This window comes from Cydia amplana, chromosome 9, assembly GCF_948474715.1.
Source record: "Cydia amplana chromosome 9, ilCydAmpl1.1, whole genome shotgun sequence".
NCBI lineage: Eukaryota > Metazoa > Arthropoda > Insecta > Lepidoptera > Tortricidae > Cydia > Cydia amplana.
The window spans coordinates 9,694,574-9,715,567 of record NC_086077.1 but is presented as its reverse complement, the minus strand read 5'-3'; the positions used below and the strand labels follow the sequence as shown (position 1 = coordinate 9,715,567).

The 20,994-nt window shown below is 38.0% G+C and overlaps 1 protein-coding gene across 2 annotated transcripts in view; it reads left to right on the top strand.

The window, feature by feature from the left end:
• LOC134651122 (cell adhesion molecule Dscam2-like) overlaps window positions 1-20,994 on the top strand; it is a 76,112-nt gene that overhangs the window by 36,886 nt on the left and 18,232 nt on the right. For both annotated transcript variants that reach the window (XM_063506132.1, XM_063506129.1), the window contains exons 4-20: window positions 10,704-10,862; window positions 11,052-11,177; window positions 11,726-11,831; window positions 14,414-14,618; window positions 14,944-15,163; window positions 15,249-15,396; window positions 15,591-15,757; window positions 16,073-16,163; window positions 16,238-16,416; window positions 16,506-16,651; window positions 16,737-16,872; window positions 16,977-17,096; window positions 17,596-17,781; window positions 18,240-18,384; window positions 18,835-18,992; window positions 19,771-20,005; window positions 20,417-20,556. In XM_063506132.1, coding sequence (XP_063362202.1) covers window positions 10,704-10,862; window positions 11,052-11,177; window positions 11,726-11,831; window positions 14,414-14,618; window positions 14,944-15,163; window positions 15,249-15,396; window positions 15,591-15,757; window positions 16,073-16,163; window positions 16,238-16,416; window positions 16,506-16,651; window positions 16,737-16,872; window positions 16,977-17,096; window positions 17,596-17,781; window positions 18,240-18,384; window positions 18,835-18,992; window positions 19,771-20,005; window positions 20,417-20,556 — 2,667 coding nt within the window. The remainder of the gene's footprint in view (window positions 1-10,703; window positions 10,863-11,051; window positions 11,178-11,725; window positions 11,832-14,413; window positions 14,619-14,943; window positions 15,164-15,248; window positions 15,397-15,590; window positions 15,758-16,072; window positions 16,164-16,237; window positions 16,417-16,505; window positions 16,652-16,736; window positions 16,873-16,976; window positions 17,097-17,595; window positions 17,782-18,239; window positions 18,385-18,834; window positions 18,993-19,770; window positions 20,006-20,416; window positions 20,557-20,994) is intronic.

Genomic DNA, 20,994 nt, shown 5'->3' with positions numbered 1-20,994 from the left:
AAGCGCCTTGGCGGACCGCGTGGTGGTCTATGTATGGTGATTTGGAAATCCTCTGCTTTTATCGACAGCTGCATATATCCATGAGGGGCACTGGGTCACTGAGTACTTTCTGGTTGATTTTCACTTAAATTGCAGCGACAGAACTCGAGATATGAATTATTTTAACCGGAGCGCGGAGCGATCGCAGCCATTTCGATTCAACGGCAGGAGAAGTTTTTTTTTTTTCGCTAGGTGGCGCGGTCATAGGTCGCGCCGGAAGTAAGGGCTTTGAGATAAATGTAGTTGCCAACTCAAAAACATCTCGCTAACATACATGAAAATATATTCTATCCTAATTGTGTTGCTTTGTATGTAAGAAAAAATACCTATCTAAATATGCATAGAAATTAATTAATACTAATCTGTTCCTCGACGGAACAAGGCATATTATTAGAATACAAGAAAAGTAATTTCGGCATTTTTGAAAATTCATCCCTCAAGTTGGTAAAAAAGGGGTTGAAAATTTGTATGGAGGTCAAACATTTATTTGAGAGCGGAACTTGAATCGTTGTATAAAGGCATATTATTAGAATACAAGAAAAGTAATTTCGGCATTTTTGAAAATTCATCCCTCAAGTTGGTAAAAAAGGGGTTGAAAATTTGTATGGAGGTCAAACATTTATTTGAGAGCGGGACTTGAATCGTTGTATAAAGGCATATTATTAGAATACATGAAGAGTAATTTCAGATTTTTTTTAATTCATCCCTTAAAAGGCTTAAAAAGGGGTTGAAAGTTGGTAGAGAGTTCAAATTTTATTTAAAGCTAGGAACTTCAAACTTCGTAAATAGGTAGTTAGGTAGTAGGTTTTACTAAATAGTGGACTTGAAAATATGCTGGGGGTTGAGAGGGATTATATCGAGAACAATTTTATTCAGTTAAGGGCTTGAAACTTCGTAGCCAGGTTGTGTATTAATAATAATTAACAAATGATTAACAGCCCCTACTGCTATCTTTTGCTGCATAATGTTCTAAGCTAATGTAGAATATATAACCACCAATATACATATCCACGCGTACGAAGTCGCGGGCAACAGCTAGTACAAGATATTTATGACCAATAAACGACTCAAAAGGCTGACTACTGGTACCTGGCTGGCCACTGGTGCTGTTACCCTAGTAATAGGGTTAATAAGGTATTCTTTTACTGCAGTTATCAAGACTTCACTAATTCGCGGCATAGGTATTATATTATTCAAAAACAAACAACCTATTCTTATCACGTCTAAACTAAATTCACAATCCTAATATCAAACGTATTGTTCATGAATCACAGCATAAAATGCAGTAACAGATTCTAAAAAGTAAATAATAATTTAGGTAATAAATAAACAACACTCACCATATTATTTTGTCGCGCGCCACGTGGTTCACAAACAAACGTCACAAACTGCATGCATACTACTGTCGCTGGTCCCAGCTGGGCCGGCCGCCGATGCATTACCTATACCTACCCGGCCGAGCGTGCCCGAATTAAGTCGAGCGCTCCCGATGCGAGAGCCGCGAAGTTATTTCGGCCCGGCCGAAGGCTTCGGCCGGATTCTGGCCGAAACCGAAACTTCGGCCGAAATCACTTTTTTGGCCGAAATTGGCCGAAACCGAAACCGAAACCGAAACTTCGGTCGGACACTAATTTTTATTTCCAAACTGGAAGCTTGAAAGATACCTAAACATTACAATACCTAACATAGGTACATAATGTATTTCAATGAAATAATTTGTATCTATCCTATAAGACTAAACGCAATATTGGCGGCACCATGAAGCCATGAACAAAAAAGCGAAATAAGCCTTGCATTGGTTCATGATATATCTCTTCAACTCCTGACTGTACGAGTACCTTATTCAAAAAATATTTATTTAATTACTTTATTAACGAATAACAAAGTCAAAAACGCTAATTACATAGAAACAAAGATTTGCAAATAAAGGAACAATATGCAAATTCCACCCACATTCCTTTATTTTGAGATATTACAAAACGTCAGTTCGACGTCGGAGATTATACGTAGGTAATGGAAAATTATGGAAACTGTAAACAACAGACTTGCGTAATAAACAGACGGACGAGAAGAGGGCAAAACAAATTACAACTTCGAGTCGAGTTGGACCAATTAACTTTCCGTTACACAGCGAGGAAATATGGAATAAAATGAAAACAGCCCACGGCTGCGCGAGTTTTTACGCGGAAAACTTTTAATTAAGGGATCAAATGACATTAGAGCCAGTTCGCAATAAGGTAACTTGTCTTTGTTCGCCCGCTCGCGAATCGCGGAAAAAATAAGGCCACGAAATGAATATTTTAAAGAGTAGATACATTACATTAACATAATAACGAAACTTTTTCCTAAGTTACGACGATTTGAAAGAGATTTCTAACAAGTAATTTTACAAATTTTTACGTTATTTAATACCCATCCAATATTTATTTTATTAATAAAGCAAGACTTGGAAGTTAATAATAACTTAATGGAAACATAATGAATAAAACTTGGTAACTTGTTTATTTGAGTGATTGATGAAAACATGATGAAGAGATAAATATATGTGATGTTTGATTAAGTTATTTTAATATATATTATCTGTATTTATTTTGGACCATAGCAGTGCTTGTGTAGCAGTACTTACTTGTTATTTACGAACCGTTCTAGTTTGATCTATTTCAGGTCTCAATTATTGATTCCAAGAATTACGGGTATACGGGGTTTACCCAAGGTAGACATGATTTAATGGTTCCGCGGTTATGTGCGAAAATCGCTCCATACAGTGCCTAAAACCTTTAAATTGAAACAATAACTGAATATAGACACACTAATTATATTCATTTTGTTTTATAGTTATACTCATATTTAATGGCCGTAAAAAGAAAATATAATAAGTAAGTATGTTTAAATAATAAAATAATAATAACACACAAATAATAAATATTAAGTTTAGGTAAGTAAGTACTTTCGTTTCTTGTTATACGAGGATACTCGTAACTGTAAGAACTATCTACTAACGCAACGACAGTTTCATTAAGTAGATATTTATAATTTATGCGATTTTATATTCAGTCGAATTACTTTTTATACAACAGCAAAAAGTTTTAATTAAAGATTGAGCGACATTATTCCTTCATCTCGCAAAGAACTTCGTTACAACGGAGCCAGCGTTCTTTATTGAAAATGGCTTTATTGTTAAAATGAAGATGCCCTCCTGGGACAGATACCTATTGTATTTTTTTAAGTCTCGTTTATTCTGTGGCTTCCATTTGCAAATGTTGAGGAAGCAATAACGTTACATGACGAAACATTCTGCCTACTATATTCGTCTGAGATTAATTAATTTTAAAGGTATTTTAAAGATATCCAGAGGCCGTGAGTTCAAGTCTCACCCAAGATAGTAATTTTTTCCACTTTTAAAATTTTCTGCTTGTTAAAAAATAAAAGAAGTATTTATTTTCCGAGTAAAGGAAATAAACCCGCGCGATGGCCTTATCTTCCGTCGTAACTTTAATTTACTGGATTGACGCTCCCTCTGAAAAATCCAAACAAGGAAGGCAAAATAAATATCAAAACAAGTTGAGACGTTTAAAGTTCGAAAAGGCTGCCATATAAAATTTATTATTTGTCAAGTGTAAAATGATAACATACCTTTCGCATTTACATCATTAGGTGGAGTAATAAAAAAGCGGCCAAGTGCGAGTCGGACTCGCCCATGAAGGGTTCCGTATTTAGGCGATTTATGACGTATAAAAAAAAACTACTTATTAGATCTCGTTCAAACCAATTTTCGGTGGAAGTTTACATGGTAATGTACATCATATATTTTTTTTAGTTTTATCATTCTCTTATTTTAGAAGTTACAGGGGGGGGGGGGGGACACACATTTTACCACTTTGGAAGTGTCTCTCGCGCAAACTATTCAGTTTAGAAAAAAATGATATTAGAAACCTCAATATCATTTTTGAAGACCTATCCATAGATACCCCACACGTATGGGTTTGATGAAAAAAAAATTTTGAGTTTCAGTTCTAAGTATGGGGAACCCCAAAAATTTATTGTTTTTTTTCTATTTTTGTGTAAAAATCTTAATGCGGTTCACAGAATACATCTACTTACCAAGTTTCAACAGTATAGTTCTTATAGTTTCGGAGAAAAGTGGCTGTGACATACGGACGGACAGACAGACGGACAGACAGACAGACATGACGAATCTATAAGGGTTCCGTTTTTTGCCATTTGGCTACGGAACCCTAAAAAGTAAGCGAAGACGAGACTTTACGCTCGAATCTAAGTTTTCACCTCCTAATCACTTCGGAGTTTGACGTAGGCGAGGCCTATTTCCAAATTGTACTCAACTTTTTGTACAAGCATTTTATCTCTTTATCTAATGTAAAAAAGTTTCGAGAATTTTTATACGTTTCGTCTTTCGTCATTACTCCGCCATTAGCCAGGCCTAAATCTGCCTGGCTCATCTTGTTATAACAACCTGCTCACATATAATATTTACTACTTAAAGCTTTTAAAACATTATATTATTACTGGAAGTAGCTAGCACAACTTTTACCCACCTCACTTTTTGAAGTGAAAACTTCTTTAGCGGCGCTGTGCACTTTTTGTGGTGGGGAAAAAATGTTAAACTCGAGACAGCGTAAGACGATCACGTGACCGTAAGATTTAGATGGCCACGCATTTAAATAGCTTATAAATCAATAAAGAAAATTCAATGACATTACATGAAAAACTGTTACATATAATGTCATTGAGTTTTTCTTTATTGATTTAAATGCCATCTAGTGAGTTTCGCTCTAACTGGTATTAATATAACTCAAGTACTAACAGTGATGTGCTAAGGGGTTTCAAGTAATTAACGCTAACGCTAGATGGCATTAACCTCAATTATACATAGTGCATTTTGCACTAGTCATTGAGTTTTTTTTATACATGCAGCATCATAAGACTACTCGTGCTCGCTACTCATTACCGCGCTTTTTAATATAGGTATTTATTTATGCTTGATTTCTTTACATGTGCATGGATCGCAATGAACGTCTATACTTTTATACTGCACGATACGGCTTGCGGTCGCCGATGAGTAGTTATCCCAAGTCGTCGTATTCGCTTATAGAATATCCGAGCATCCCTAGTGAAGCCACAGTTCAACTATGACATAGTGTCATCCTTGTGTCATTGTAACTCATTGTAATCGAACGGTCCCGCAGGACTCAACGACGAGTCGGTTGAGTTATACCTCCAGGTATAATAAAAAAATGCAAGAAAGATGATTGTGCGGTGAATGCTTAAAACATGTGAAAACAATAAAATACTTAGGTACTTCTTTGAGTTATTATCACAGCGTACTCACAATAGAAGACGCTAAATGCCAATTTCTACCATTTTTAAATAACATTTTCCAAACCAAATGACAGAAAAATGACTAAACCTGCTCACAGAATTTCACGAGAATTGTTTGTTGAACTACCCGAGTTAAAACGGAGACCTTTGCTAACGCTTCGTTCAATTATGAACAAATTTTACAACTCAATTGATCACACTTGTTTAAGGGAACACGGTAAATTACAAAACCACAAAGTGCCAGACACTTTCTTCAGAAGTCATTTGAATGAGAATAAGCTCCCAATGTGTTCCCATTTGTTGCTTTTCGATTCCTTTGTAGTCTCTCTTGTAGCAGAAAATATTAAAATATGGTAAATAAAATCGGTAAGTCGAGCGCAAGTAAGAGCCGATTGAGGAACATGTAGATATTGTAGCCGAATTCGTGACGCAAAGGTGGTTGGGGAAGTTTTGGCTTGCTAATGCAATCCTTACAAATGCTTACTAAGTGGAACGCGAACGCTCCACGCCTGCCACTTGAAGTGTGATCTTTCAGTAAGCATAGTTATTATGGACCTCGAGCCTGAGCTTAAGTTGGTTCAACAGAGGTGTTGTTTGGTAAGAGACGAAAATAATGACCTTGAACACGTTTAGTACGTATACGGGCTACGAATAAAAGGGGAATGAGGTGACGTTCTTCGCAAGAAATTCACGATGGCACAATTATTATCTACCTACTTAAATTGTTTCGTGTGTAAATTGGATTACATTGTTTGTCTCTAGTTTTTAGGCACTAGTTATTGAGTACTTTATTGACACTACACTACACACACACTACACTACACACACTACACACACACTAGTTATTGACTTCTAAAACAGTTTTTGTTAAAAAAGAAAAGGTAATAGTTGTTACAAATAGATGTAAAAATAAAATGTTAGCTTATTTAGAAATGTTTTTTTTTATGATACTACTGTATTTAATATATATTTACAATATTTACAAAGGTATTACATCAATTTTAGACGAAACCTAATGTCACTTGGGGCATAGACCCCAGGACACTGGCCGCATTTCCCCGCTGTATTGTTAAACTCGGCCTTTGGGCAAAATATGACCCTGCTCGTAGGTCGCCAGACACCCCAACAAGTTTTCGGGAAATATATTTTATTAATGTTTTGGTATCTGACGACCAAGGCCCACCATGAATTATTTATCGTAATTGAAATCCCACAATCATAGGTAATAAAATAAAGCGAAATAGCGTTATAAATTCTATTAAAGTTAACGATCACTTGTCCTAGTCCCTTTTTTTTGCAAAAGTGGTTGGTTTAGGGCCACCCCACATTTAGCGCCTTTCGAGTGTCGGCGTCTACAACTCTATGGCCGCTGCTCGATGCAACGTCGACGCAACGTCGACGCAACTGCGCAGCGACGTCATTTTCCATAGCGCTGACCAGACGCCGACGCTCGAAAGACGCTAAATGTGGGGTGGCCCTAAAATGTAGGTTATTTAATACAACGGGTAAGATGGTACTTTAGTGTTGCAACTCAGTCTTGAGGATGCTCGTTAACGACTAGATATCGACTGCGAGACGACACTCGAGCCCTCGCCGTTGTATTCTCCGTCTAATGACGGTCCTGTAAAACTAGGATGGGTATTTGGGTCAGGTTATTCGGATTTTAATGATGAGATTTGGTAACAAAACACACGTTGTTGTTTTCACAAATAAACTACCATAAAATGGGGTGAGTAGGGTTCGCGGGGATAGTTGGGTTATGAATGGGGAGAGAAGGGATGAAAGGGGGGTGAGATGCGATTTTAAGGCTACTGCTACAAAAATAATGTATTCCAATTTAAAATGGAGCTATAGTAATACTCATAATAAAAAAATCGATCCAACAATCTTCCAAAATCACCTTTGTATGAAAACCCATCTCACCCCAGTTACGAGGGACTACGGGGTGAGGTGGGATTTCCTGTTTATCGTCAAAGTTATGAAATCGAACTACCCAAAATAAAATAAAAACTAAAATACAAACGTCCGGAACACTTATTATATGCACCATTCAGTTTGCATATGTAAAAATAAAATGTTATCGAGGTTTGAATGTCAGTTTTGCCCCTACTCACCCCATTTTACGGTACTTATTCATTTTTAAGTATAAAAAGTTAGTTGTAACATTAAAATCAATATGAAATATTGAATTGTACATTACGCTATCTCTTAATTTTTTGCAATTGTCGCACCAAACAATGAAAACTATCTGAAATTATAATTACAAAATTAAATTATAATTACAAAGTACGCAGTAATAATTCGCGTTAATCTATAAAGCTGATGAGAATATTCTGAATTTAAAAAAAAACACAAAAGAAGGGTGAGGGTGAATAATAAGAAACTTTTCCGTTTTCCTTTTGTAAACGGAGTAATTGTGAAAAGTCGGAAACCGTTTAAACTCAAGTCTGTATTTTTTACATTTAGAAACGAATAATAATTTATAATATTTAACCGCAATTTAGTATCATAGATTCATCGTATAGTCCGCTTAAACTAACTTTGCACCAAATTTCAAGGGACAAAGTGTGACGTTTACATTCATTTCTTAATAATATGTATTTTGAATTACAACTGAATCACGCACTAACCAACAAGCAGTAATTAGCAATACGTGTTGGTAACTTTCAGAAAACATTTTCATACGAATACTTCGCTTTTTGCTGGTCGTCCGCCGCTGTTAAAACTACTTTGAAAGCATGTCTGAAAATACCGTCGACGCATTTTAAAATGAAAATTGATATTCAAACGGTCCTCTATTCTCAGTAAAGCTTTGTCAGATTTTTAATATCTACAAAAAATAATAAAAGGGTGTAAGTAAAAATGCTAACAACGAGTACCTACATATTAAAATACTATCTGATAACAGGTTTCTAAAAGGATTTTTTTTAATAGGCTATTCCTAAAATCATAAATAAATTAAAGCACCATTAACATAGTCTAAAAAAGCCCAGGTGTAGTAGGATTATTCGGTATTACCTATCTAATACTCCCCAGGGTGTCAATATTTTTACTTAGTACCTATGTCACTACGTCATTAGAACCAAAATTTTAAATAAATGGCAAGTACACTAAAATATACTTTACTAACAACAACGAAACAAATTATTTGAACAAAAACAAAAACAAACAATTTTTGAATTTTTTAAACAAATTATTTGAATATTTTTGTATGTTACGTATACATTAAATACACTTGAACAACATTGTAACTCTGTCGATATTTAAATTATAATTATTAATTATCTTCGAAGTAAACCCTCAACTTGCTTGTTGCTGGGTTGCCGGGTCTTATTTATAAACAGTAATTTCTTGTTATAATTTTTTTATTGATATTATCCGTCTGTTATCAACAGTGTTCTGGTTAAAGAAATGACAGCTAACAGTGTCATAGTCATAGCTGACCCACATTTTAAAAGGTCTCCGTTATACGCTACGAGTACTAACACAGAAGTTAATGGTTAAGAAATGCTACGCTGTAGCCCGTAGGTAAGCAGGGAGATACAGCGGCATTTAAAGGCAGGGTATAGTGCTACAAATATTTATTTACCGCCACTGTAATCAGTTTGACATATACTCACAAATAAAAACACTTTGTGCTTTGGACTTTAAATTTTAAACAATTATATCTTGACATTCTTTATATTAGGTACATTATATAGGTATCTTGCTAAAACCAATATATTTATAAGTGCATGTACAAGATACACTGCGAGTTAATAAATCTCGAATTGCGCGCGAACTTAGGATTACTTGCATAACGAGCACTGAAAGGAAGGATTTAAGTATTAGTCTACAAAATTAATTGAAGACGTACATAAGTCTTGTATACTCATATGTATAGGTCTTGTTACTAAATGTAGTTTCTCTATTTATACTAAAAATTAAAAGCAAAACATGCAATACCTCAGCCTGTGTGTCTCAGACAGAAATATCGTTAGAAATGAAAACCACCTAAAAAAAGAATATTCATATCGAATTATATGAGCCTCGAGGAAGGCCAATAATATTGAAATACCTGTTTACGCCGTAAATAAAGCCTGCATACGATTATTCTTTTGTTTTTCGTCTCTTATTTCTCTTAGCGAGCAATAAAAGAAGTCTCCAGTTACCAATTACTAAAATGAATGCGACTCGGTACCTACTGCTTCTACAAAGGCGATGCCGTAACTGAATAATAGGATGCTATTCACATAAAATCTTTAACGGAAAACATAAAAATAACTTTGCATTTTACCGATCTGCACTTCAAGTAATTGCGTACCTACTTCTTAAAAAGAGCATGATAATGTATTCGTACAAATAACACCTGAGTTATTAATCGAATTTAAACTGTCGTAAGACATCCTTATAACCTTAAGCTTTGTGCATGAAAATGGACACCGAGGCTCTTCGAAAAATGTCGTCAATATATTATTTATTATATTGGCACACTCCCTTTCTGTTGAATGTGACCCTTGTTTTTTATACCGAAAAATAAGCAAGGACATGACGTATTAATGCTGAGTAAAATATCTCCAGAAAACTAGTATTAGTACCTATCTACTGAAATGCTATGGAATGTTCCATTAAAGAATTAGCCTTTGAGCTCGTTCCCACTATGTCGGATGTCGTGGCGATTTTTAATCGTGTGTCGTTGCCGCTGTTCTCACTATGTCGGATGTCGGATCCGGATTTCAATCGGGTGTCGGCGGTACTGTTCCCACTAGTCGTCTGTCGTGCACGATCGCAGCTGGCGTGTATTTTTCGAGTGGGTAGCGAGGCTTAGTACAAGATGACGTCGACGAAATGTTTGTGGTTTTGTATTATTTGCGATTTTATATTCTTCTATAGTCTTGTCCCAAATAATACCTCTTTCCTGAACAAGTGCGATCAAATCTTCAGAATTTATATTAAGTACAGCCATTATTACAATTTTGCAGCATAAAAACAATATACTCTCCTTCCGCGCCAAAATATGTTTGCGCAATGCGAGCGATCGCAACGACGCGGCAGCGACGCGCGGGTGTGTGAGGGGGTGCCGCGCGGGCGGCGCGGGCGAAATCGTTCCGACATCCGACAAAATGTGAACAGCGCTATATTCACTCGTACGCGAGCGAGACACGACACGATTTTTTTCCGGGCTGGGAGGGCTGGCAAAACGCACGACATTTTATGTCGTATCCGACACAAAATCGTTGTCGGACGAGTGTGAACAGCTTCATATAAAATGTTCTGCCAGTGGAACGTACGATTAAAAATCGCCACGACATCCGACATAGTGGGAACGAGCTCTTTGTTGTGTTTAGTGGAAGACAACGTGCTGGCCCACACCGCTCGTCAGCTGACCCCAGCCAAGGTCGGCGGCTCCGTGGTGCTGCGCTGCGAAGTCTCTCCTCAGCTTGGCCTCATCGAGATCTCCTGGCTCCAGGATGGCTTGCCTCTGACCCCTGGGTACCTTGGGCCTGGTAAGGTTCTCTATAAAACTTCATCGTATTTAATTAAAGATGAAATTATATTGGGACCGTTTGCATTGGAAGGTCTACGGTAGCTTAAATCCAGAACTTAAACTTGACACTGACACTATTGCCGCCTGCAGTTGACGGATGCTTCAAACATTTGTGCAAAATGTAGATAATTATGTCTCTTTGTTGCAGACTCCCGTTGGATATCCGGGGCTGGGATCTTACTTGGTCTCGATTTAACGCAAGCAGATTTACAAGCTGAATATTCTTGCGTCGCCCTGGACTCTTCGAGCCCTTCGCTCAAATTGACCACGGATGGTGTGTAATTATTTTCTTTAAGTTAAATACAAACTCGCCAACAGTGACCCTAGCACTTTTTACACTCACATCCTTAGCACTTTTAACAAAAGTTCAATTGTGCTTGTTGCTACTGGCCTACATGAATAATAGTTATTTGTACAACAAGAGATCAAAGTTTGATATTTCTTTGAGTGCTTATTTTGAGTCCCGTACAAGCGAAAGATTCTATACTAGATTCTAATTTAGAATCTTGAGCGTAGTAAGGGACTCAAAAGCGCACGAGATGTAAATAACTTTGATCTCGTGTAGTTTACAAAACTTTTCACCTCAGCAGTGAGAACATATTAGAGAACCCGAAAAATGTATTCCTTCTTCATTACTTACCTATTCACTCATGTTTTCTTAAGATATGCCAACAATAAAGTTTGCCAACAATTAAGTGAGCAAAATGCGATTTTGCTCACTGTTTTTAAGTAGCAAAGTACCCTTGTTCGAGCTGCTAAGGTGAAAAGTATATTTTGAATTTGAATTGAACAAAACAATTATTTTGTTCCTTGTGTTAACAGATAGCAGTTGGTTGGAGCACATCGAACTGAACTCTATAGAGACGCGAGCCGGCGAGACCGCTATCTTGCCTTGCATTATAAGGCACATGAGTGGGCACACCATTAGGTAATAGCTTTGTCTAGATTTTTTATGCGAATGTTATATAAAACAGTTCATTCGGCAAAATCCTACTAAGTTGAGAAGTGCCCGCGTAAGATATTTACTAATTTTAAATACATTAAAATAGGAAACTAGAACTACGTTTAACATTTAGTGTACCTTAAAGGTTGACTCACGCTAGACCGGCTCGTATTTTCCATTAATTATGAAAACTATAAAATATGTGTTCTCTGAATAAAACCTTTATTGGTTGCGCAGTAAGCCTTGGTACGGAATCCGTTATTGAGTCTCGAACGTTGCCAATTAAGAATGTAGCTTTTTATTTTCTCTTTGGCTTGTTAAAATTAATAATAGTCATCACAATAATCCAACAAAATCATGTTTTTTATTTATTTTGTACGTACCTATACTAAGTATATCTTTCTTTAGCCGAGTTGTAATTCAAATTAAAGCGGTGTGAAAAGTATCTGTAAGTACGGGTAAGTGTGGCTGCATAGTAAGGTGTGGCTGGCCTTCTCATTGATTAGCGTTTATTGCGAGTGCGAGTTCATACATTTACTACTTGTGTTTTGTGGCAAATGTATGAAGTCGCAATAAACAATAATCAATGTGTTAACATGCTCAGGTATGAAGGCTAAACTACACTTACCCCGTAGCCATTCTTAAGCCCTTGCTACACGGTCGCCGACAAGCCCCCAGACCGCGTGGCCTTGGTCCGTCCCGGACCGTGTAGACCATAGGTTCTCAAACTTTTTTGGGCCACCGCCCACTTTGGTGTCAAAAAAAATTTCAGCGCCCACCATCACGGAATAATAGCGGAATTAACGTATTTTTAACTCACGGAATAACCATGAACGTCTTTATTTATTTCTTTATTTCATTAAAAACCATTACATATTTTTAACAATGGCTGGTGTCTCCCTGTAAGTTATTCAGAAAATAACCTGTGCTGGGAGGCACCGCTCTTCCATATCTAATTTACAATTTATTTAGTATTATACTATTAATTATATACTTAATTATTATGTGTGTGTGTGTGTCTACCGATACTTATTACGGTTTGACTTACAACGAAGACCTAATTTATAAACTTTTTCAATTTGTTAAGATTGATATTGAGGCCAATTAAATTAGAATTTTAGATAATACGAATAGATGTATACCTAAGCGTACGGTTTATTTGTGTTTCTTACCAAAAAAGCATTTCGAGGAATGAATTCCCAGCAAGCTGGAATCCATTTTAAAACTTTCATTTGGTCCTAAATACCTGTTATCCGTGTTTGCTCAATCCCAGGAGGTGTGCAAAACTTTATAGCTCATTTTCAGTTTTTTGGTTGTAGCTCAAAAACGGTACGTCTGACGGAAAATTTCGTCTAAACATGATAAAAGTTGATATCTGAGGATCCGAAAAGTACCTTAAATATGAATTTTTAGTTATATTTTGTAAAATTGGCTGCCAGTTTTTTTAATTGTGTTAAAATCCGAAATTCTTTTTCTCCAGTATCTGATCCACAAAATCTTCCTGGCAGGTAGTGACATTGTAATTGATGTTTCCTTCTACATCGAGTGGTTTGGAAATCCAAGGAAAAATTGAACTTCCGAGGCTCACAAAATATATGCATACCTCCTGGAATTGAGCAAACTCTATTAAAACGATTTCCAGCTTGCTGAGAATTAGTTCCTCAAAATGCTGCTTTAAGTAGGAAACACAAATAAACCGTATACCTACTTAGGTATAAATCTATTCGTATTATCTAATATTTTAGTTTTTTTTCACTCGCGTGAGCGCCCCCCTGGGTAGCATGAACGCCCCCGAATCGCTCCCGCGGCCCCCACCGCCCCCCTGAAACTCTTCAGCGCCCACTGGGGGGCGGTATCGCCCACTTTGGGAAACTATGGTGTAGACAGTTGTTTCCAACAAAATTTGTCCAGAACTGACCAAGGTCAGACCAAGGTCAGACGGTTAGTAGGCTTGTCGACGACCGTGTAGCAAGGGCTTTATTGTCCTTACATGTAGAGGTAAAACCTCCTAAATAGGTAGGTGATACTACCTCCGATATACGACTCGTGGACGCTGTAAGTTGTTCTTTGAAGTGAAATTTGAACCACCTAACCAAGACAATTATGTCAAATCTCGCATACTAACTAGCATAATAGAACCGATATCGAATATACCGTGATTAGCATACTATGTACACATAGCATGAATATTATTTACGCTCGATTTGATGCTAATTGCGCTCCCCTCAGACACTGGTACTTAATTGGCGGTTACAAGTGTTACAACACAATGTCAGTTCGGGAAGGTTGTCTAATATTCGCTCAATCACAACAACAAATATGTGACGAACCATGCCATACAAAGGCGATTTAAGTAAACACAACAGTGAAATTGTCTGCGCTTACAATAATATCTACTCTTCCATTTTAATGTGGTCATTGTGATGGTCTTCGTTGTCGTAGGCATTGTACAAAACCTTTTAATTCTCTGCATATATCAGGTTGCCCGTAGTACAGCAATATATCAGGTTGCCCGTAGTACAGCAATATATCAGGTTGCCCGTAGTACAGCAAAATTAAATCGTCAGTTGGCAGCGGCAGGACGCGGGGGGCTCGTGGTCGGCGGTGGCAGGGGAGGTGATGGTGCGGGGCGGCTCGCTGGTGCTGCCGAACGCGCGCGCGCATCACGCCTCGCGGTACGCCTGTTTCCCTGGGACGGATTCGGCTCCCAGGATTCTAATCCGGCTTGTCGTGTATGACCCTCTGACTGTGACTATATCTCCTAACCCTTTGGTAAGACATCTGTATAAAATTGATCTTAAATATTATACGCTTCCCGATGGATACGTGTATTTATTTACTGTTTGATAACATAAATAATCATATTTAGTCCCCGTCCTTTTTATTTCAAATGCTTCCCAGTTGTTTCTGTTGGTTTAAAAAGTTTTAAGTAACGATGTAAGGCGGACCACATGTACGTTCTATCTTAAAAACTTGTAGGTAACTTCAAAATGTCAATATTGAAAGTGCCAGTTAATACTTAGGTACTGTTAGTTAATCTGCTCTGAATACATCACAATTTGAAAATTCTCGACCCAACTGTTTCATAATATTACAGATGTTAGGGACAGGCGGCAGCGGACACTTGAACTGCTCTGTAACTGGTGGACGGGGTGGTGGGGTTACTCTAAGTTGGCAACATGAAGCGAGACCTCTCCATGCCCCTCAATCTCGGCTAACCCTCGGCCCAGTTCACTCTCATCACGCAGGATTGTACCAATGTACTGCTCACGATCATTCCGATTCTGCCGTGGCAGGAGCTGAAATAATCATTGCTGGTAACCTTTCATATTTTTTAATAATCCGCCTATATAACTTATATTTCTTGTATATATTAATAAAAATTCATTGGTGGCGTTTTAGATAGACCGCCAAGGTTGGTGTCTACGTTCAGCGAAGCGGTTACTAGAATTGGTCAAAGTGTAGCACTGAGATGCGCGGCGACTGGCATTCCTCCACCTCGAATACTATGGACATTAGATGATAGACCCCTTCCCTCGGCGCCAGACAAGTAAGAGTTTACGCTTATAATATTTTATTTAAACTTTCACGATTTATTTAAATACTTCACATTTACCCACTTGTATAATATACATATCATATAATATCATATATTATATAATTAATATAATATATCATTTGATACTTTTCACAAAAGATTGTCATGTATCTTTTTTTCTATGCTATTTACTTTTTGTGTTTTAGATATAGTGTAAATACAAGAGCCGAGGGTGTGTCTGGCGGTGAAGAAGGGACAATTGTATCAACTCTGAGTGTGACCATACGAACTGCCGATGAAGGTGGCAGATATGGGTGTAACGCAACCAACTCCCGTGGTTCACAAGCTCATCACGCAAGACTGAATGTATTTGGTACGAATTAACATATCCATTTAAATAGGTACCTACAATAACCTAAATAGTACCATAGAGAAAAATAATAAGACAAGAGTGCTCACTCCATACATCAGTTAGACTATTAATTTCAGTGTCTACATCTAGCATCGAGTAGCGGAACTATCAGTACTGCTACATCTATTGTCAAGTAGCAGTACTGATCGTTCCGCTACTCGATGCTAGATGCTAATAGTCTTTTTGGTACTAAAACTGATGTATGGAGTGAGCAACCTATGTATTTTTTTCTCTATGATAGTACCTAATGTCCTAATGCAATCGATATCTTTTCAGGGCCTCCAAATATTAGATATTTATCGTCCATACATGTTAAAGCTGATACGGATGTGGTTTTACATTGTCCGTATTCTGGTTATCCAATAAAGTGAGTAGTAGATCTTAAATAACATAGAGTAATAGCCAAAACATAATGTATTTTAATGATAAATTAATTTTTAGAGAAGTGGTTTGGCGACGTGAACATGGTTCCATAGTGGATGTTGCTCTGGAATCAAACGATGAGAAAGGAATGCTAAAACTGTCATCTGTTCGAAGTAGCACGGCAGGAAGCTACACTTGCGAAGTGCGCGCTGAAAGCGGGGAACTTGCCAGGAGAACTGTAAGGGTTGAGGTTCATAGTAAGTCCTGGAATTTTTGAGTACCAAGTACTGTATTTCAGTTTGCATGAAAAATAATACATAAGACATAAGCATTTCTTAATTTACAGAACCGCCTAAAATAGCGCCTTTTCAATTCCCTGAAGAGCTAGAAGTTGGTGGTAGTACGCAAGCAACATGTAGTTTAATTTCTGGAGACAAACCTATTCAATTTACATGGCACAAAGACAACTTACCCGTTCCTTCAATATTAAAGGTAGGTATTCTAATTATAGGAAAGCTAAAGTTAGTAAGTACGTAATCTACTCAGAGAATCTGACTAATTTCCATTAAATTTTTAGGTGGAACAGAAGAACATGGATTTTTTTTCGATATTAATTATACAGGAACTCACATCGGCCCATAGTGGAGATTACACGTGTAAAGCTTCTAATGAGTTTGGTGCTGTTAGCCATACTGCATCACTCAATGTCAAAGGTAGTCTTGATTAGTAGTTTTAACATCCTAGTGCATTATAGAATAATCAAAGAAAATAATTTCGAAGTCAGTAGCGTAACATAATATACAGTTTTATTGCATAGAGTCACCAACGTGGGTGTGGCGAGCACAGAACACCTCAGTGTCAGCTGGAGCTTCTCTCTTATTGCCTTGTTCTGCAAAAGGACAACCAGCGCCCAGAGTCTCGTGGGAATACTCTTTGGGTAAGACACACAACTTGAATCATAAATTAAGTATGACAAATATAAGAGCCTCGGTAGAGAGTACCATTTTGTACCATTTAGAGTTGAAACTCTAGGTCCATGGGGTCCCAGCGCGCATAAGTTGTTCGCCAAAATCGCGAAGCGTCTGGTTGACGTAACTGGTGACTAGGGTTTGCAATCCGGATCCGAAATGTATGAAATTATCCGGATCTGGATCCGGATCCGCGGAACTTCCCATACATTTCGGATCCGTCGTGCAAACCCTACTGGTGACTGAAGAGCTGGCGGCTACCTCGCACAACGTATTAGCATTGCGATACAGCGAGGAAATGTCGCCAGCATCCTTGGTATAATGCCCCAAGGGCCTATTTTAGATTTAAGCTAGTTTTTAATTTCTTTTAGTAATACCACTGTACATATCTTGTTTTGTAAATAAACAATAAATTACAGTATGATGTAGATAAAAATATTGAGTAACCAATATAACATTTCGTCGCAGATGGTGAAAACTGGCGTCACGTACTGTTCGGTCAGTCGGAGACTAACGACGCCGACGGAGGATCGATCCTGTCCGACGGGACCGTGTGGCTCAAGGCTGCCACTCCAGAGCACGAGGGCTGGTACCGGTGCGTGGCGCGCGCGCAGCACGCCTCTATACACCACACTTTCTACTTGGACGTCAGAGGTCAGTTGACTTGTACAAGACTTTGGCTTTGGCTTGTACAATACCGTGCGATAGAGGCTCCTACAGAGAACGAGGGATGATTATATTATCACTGTCTATCGGTTAAGCTTTTGCAGCTGCAGCCTATACCCATAAGCGTAAGGTAGGTACCTAATATTCTATGATATGCAAAATGAAACGCTCAATAATATAATTTCGGCAAGGACGGTTGATACGGTAAATCCGTAGCATCAATTTTAAAAATCTACCTATACGTAAAATTCATTCTAAGACGAGACGCTCTCTTTGAATCCAAGATTGTCATTTAAAATGGACTCTTAAATATTTTTGTAACAATTTACTATCTCAAATTCAGAATTATCCTTATTTTAGAAAACTTACTAAGTATACCGCAAATATAATTAATATCTTCAATCATTGTTAAAAGCCACAGCATTTAAATTGCAATATTTTTTTAGAACCGCCAAAACTTAACAGAGGCGGCAGCGGCGGAGCAACTCGGTGGGTGGTCAGAGGTTCAACAGCAAGACTGATGTGTGTTGTTAGCGGAGAACCCGAGATACACGTGCATTGGACGCATGACTCCAGGCCTTTGGCATTACAGTAAGTTTTCAGAAGCTCTATTGGCAAGGTGCGAAGTCGGTGGAGGGGGAAGTGGCGCTGATCGTCACAAACACAGGTAATCTTATGGAATGTCCGCCATTAGTACTAGCGGCAGCCGCTTGAAATAATTTTACTCCATAAGATTTAACGTAGAAAGTCCGCCAAAATGAGGGCAGCACCAGTCGTGCACCTAGCGAATATCCATTATTTTTTAATTGTAGGTACAATTAATGACATCAATCTTTAACAAAAGTCAAAAGTGTTTTTCTTTGCAAAATGTTTTTATTTTTCCTAAACCGACTGATTGACGCATCTTGATTGTTTCCCTTTCAATATATAATACAAAATATAAGACTACCTTTTCTTATTCAATGTTCAAAGGAATGCGCTCATATTTCACTAAACAGATAATGTTATGGTAACCTTTTATAATGTCATGTCAACTCGCAGCGGCGCCGGTGGCATCGAAACCAGAGACACTGGTAATGGAGCGAAGGTATCAGAGATAACAATAACGCACGCCGGCCCCGAGCACGCAGGAGAATATCGCTGTCTTGCTCGAAACCTCTACGGAAATGATGAGTTGGTGTATAGATTGTATGTTAAAGGTAAGTTTACTAAAATAACTATAATTCTTTGATTAAAAAGAAAAGAAAAGAAAGAAGAAAAGTTTTCATCCACACACCCTAGAACAGTGGTTCCTAACCTGGGGGTAATTACCCCCTTGGGGGTAAAACTGGTATTTTACGGGGGTAATAACTGTAATAAGCTAACCTAATATAACAATACAACAAACGTACACGTTTTATTTTTTATTACCATTGGGAGGAGGGGTAAAATCAGGTTCCTTAGTTAGTCATAGGGGTAACCGAACTGAAAAGGTTAGGAACCACTGCCCTAGAACCTAAATGGTCGCGTACTGTGCGGTTTAAGAGGAATTTCCTCCCGCGGACGCTCCGGCTGTGGAGTAAGCTCCCTTCCGAGGTTGTCCAGAGAGTCTACAGTATGGGGTTCTTCAAAAAAGGAGTGTACAGGTTTTTAAAAGGTCGGCAACGCGCATGTCATACCTCTGGAGTTGCAGGCGTCCATAGGCTACGGTGACTGCTTATCATCAGGCGGCCCGTATGCTTGTTTGCCACCGATGTGGTATAAAAAAAAAGGTAGAATTGGTAGGTAGTTTATTGATTGATGTAAGTACCTATAACATTTACAGATTGATAAAATGCCAGACTATTTTATCGAATAAGAGAGGAAGGTATAATTTGGTGTGTAATCATATTCTCGTTTGCTCTGGTGACTCATTTCAAGATTTAAAGTTTATGATTATGTATCCTCAAGCAAGCTTCAATTTAAAGTAAAATATTCAGAGTTGTGTTTTCATTGCAGAACGTCCAAACATACCCGAAGAGGTTCGGATATCAGAAGTGTGGTCCCGAAGAGCGCGAGTCACCTGGAGGATAGCCCGCGGAGCCCTTGTGTCACACTACTCGCTGCAGTACAGGGCGCTAAACCGAGACTTGACTGTGTCATTGGATACGCCACTGACCGGGTTACTTGAAAACTGGGACTCGGCCGAAGTACTTAACCTGACTTTGGCAAATTCAGACTTACTCCACGTCTCGTAAGTTTCCTGTTGTCAGCGTGTTGGTTTTACTTGGGTGTTAATTTAGTTCTATCTGTAATTATAATTTATATAATTCGTCACATTCGTTATTAATTATTATTTTCAAAAGGTATTAATTTTTGCATTGTACCTAATCACAGTTTGTTTAATAAAATTAGCAAATTTTTTTGTCCAATACTAGCAATCTTTTTTATACAATCTCGTAAGGCAACAAAAATGCCACAAACTTGAAGATCTTTCAAAGCAAGTGAAATATTTTTTTTAAAACTGAATTGCATTTACTTGTGTTAAAATAAAAATAAAATATATTGGAGAGAACCAGTCGAACAGAAATGTCCATGTGTCAGACACTTTGGCGTGAATGATGGTTTCTCATTGAATGTACCTACGTGAGATAACGTGCGGCAGGTCGGAAGGGCCGGGGCGTGCCGGCGCGTCCGTGTCAGGGCTCTCACCGGACACCCGATACGCGCTCCGACTCGCCGCCTTCAACGACGTCGGCGCCTCCGCGTACACCTCCCCGCTGCACTTCACTACGAGAGAGGAAGGTTAGTAATATATGTACCTCGTTTTAATTATTATCCCTTTGTCAAACGAGTAAAGATTAAAGATGAGCCATATCCCGATTAAGATTTAGCAACTTGTTATGGTTTGAACTGGTTTTGATATGACTTTGACAATCATCCGATCGTGTGCGATCTTCAAGTTCGTATCAAAATAAAATCATAACCGTAACAATTTCCCGGACACTTCTTGATTTGCGTAGACGTCACAGGGAAAGAAACAACTAATTAAATCTTAAAACATAAGTTACAAGATATAGCTATGTTACACATGATCCACACCCCTTAACGAGGTCATGACGTCTATAATAAAATAATGGACTATACGGGGTCGTCCGGTGTTAATACCAACTATAATCGTTAAGCCATTTTATGTGGTACACGTTGTATTACGGGCTCGTAAACTGTAAGTGTTAAAGCATT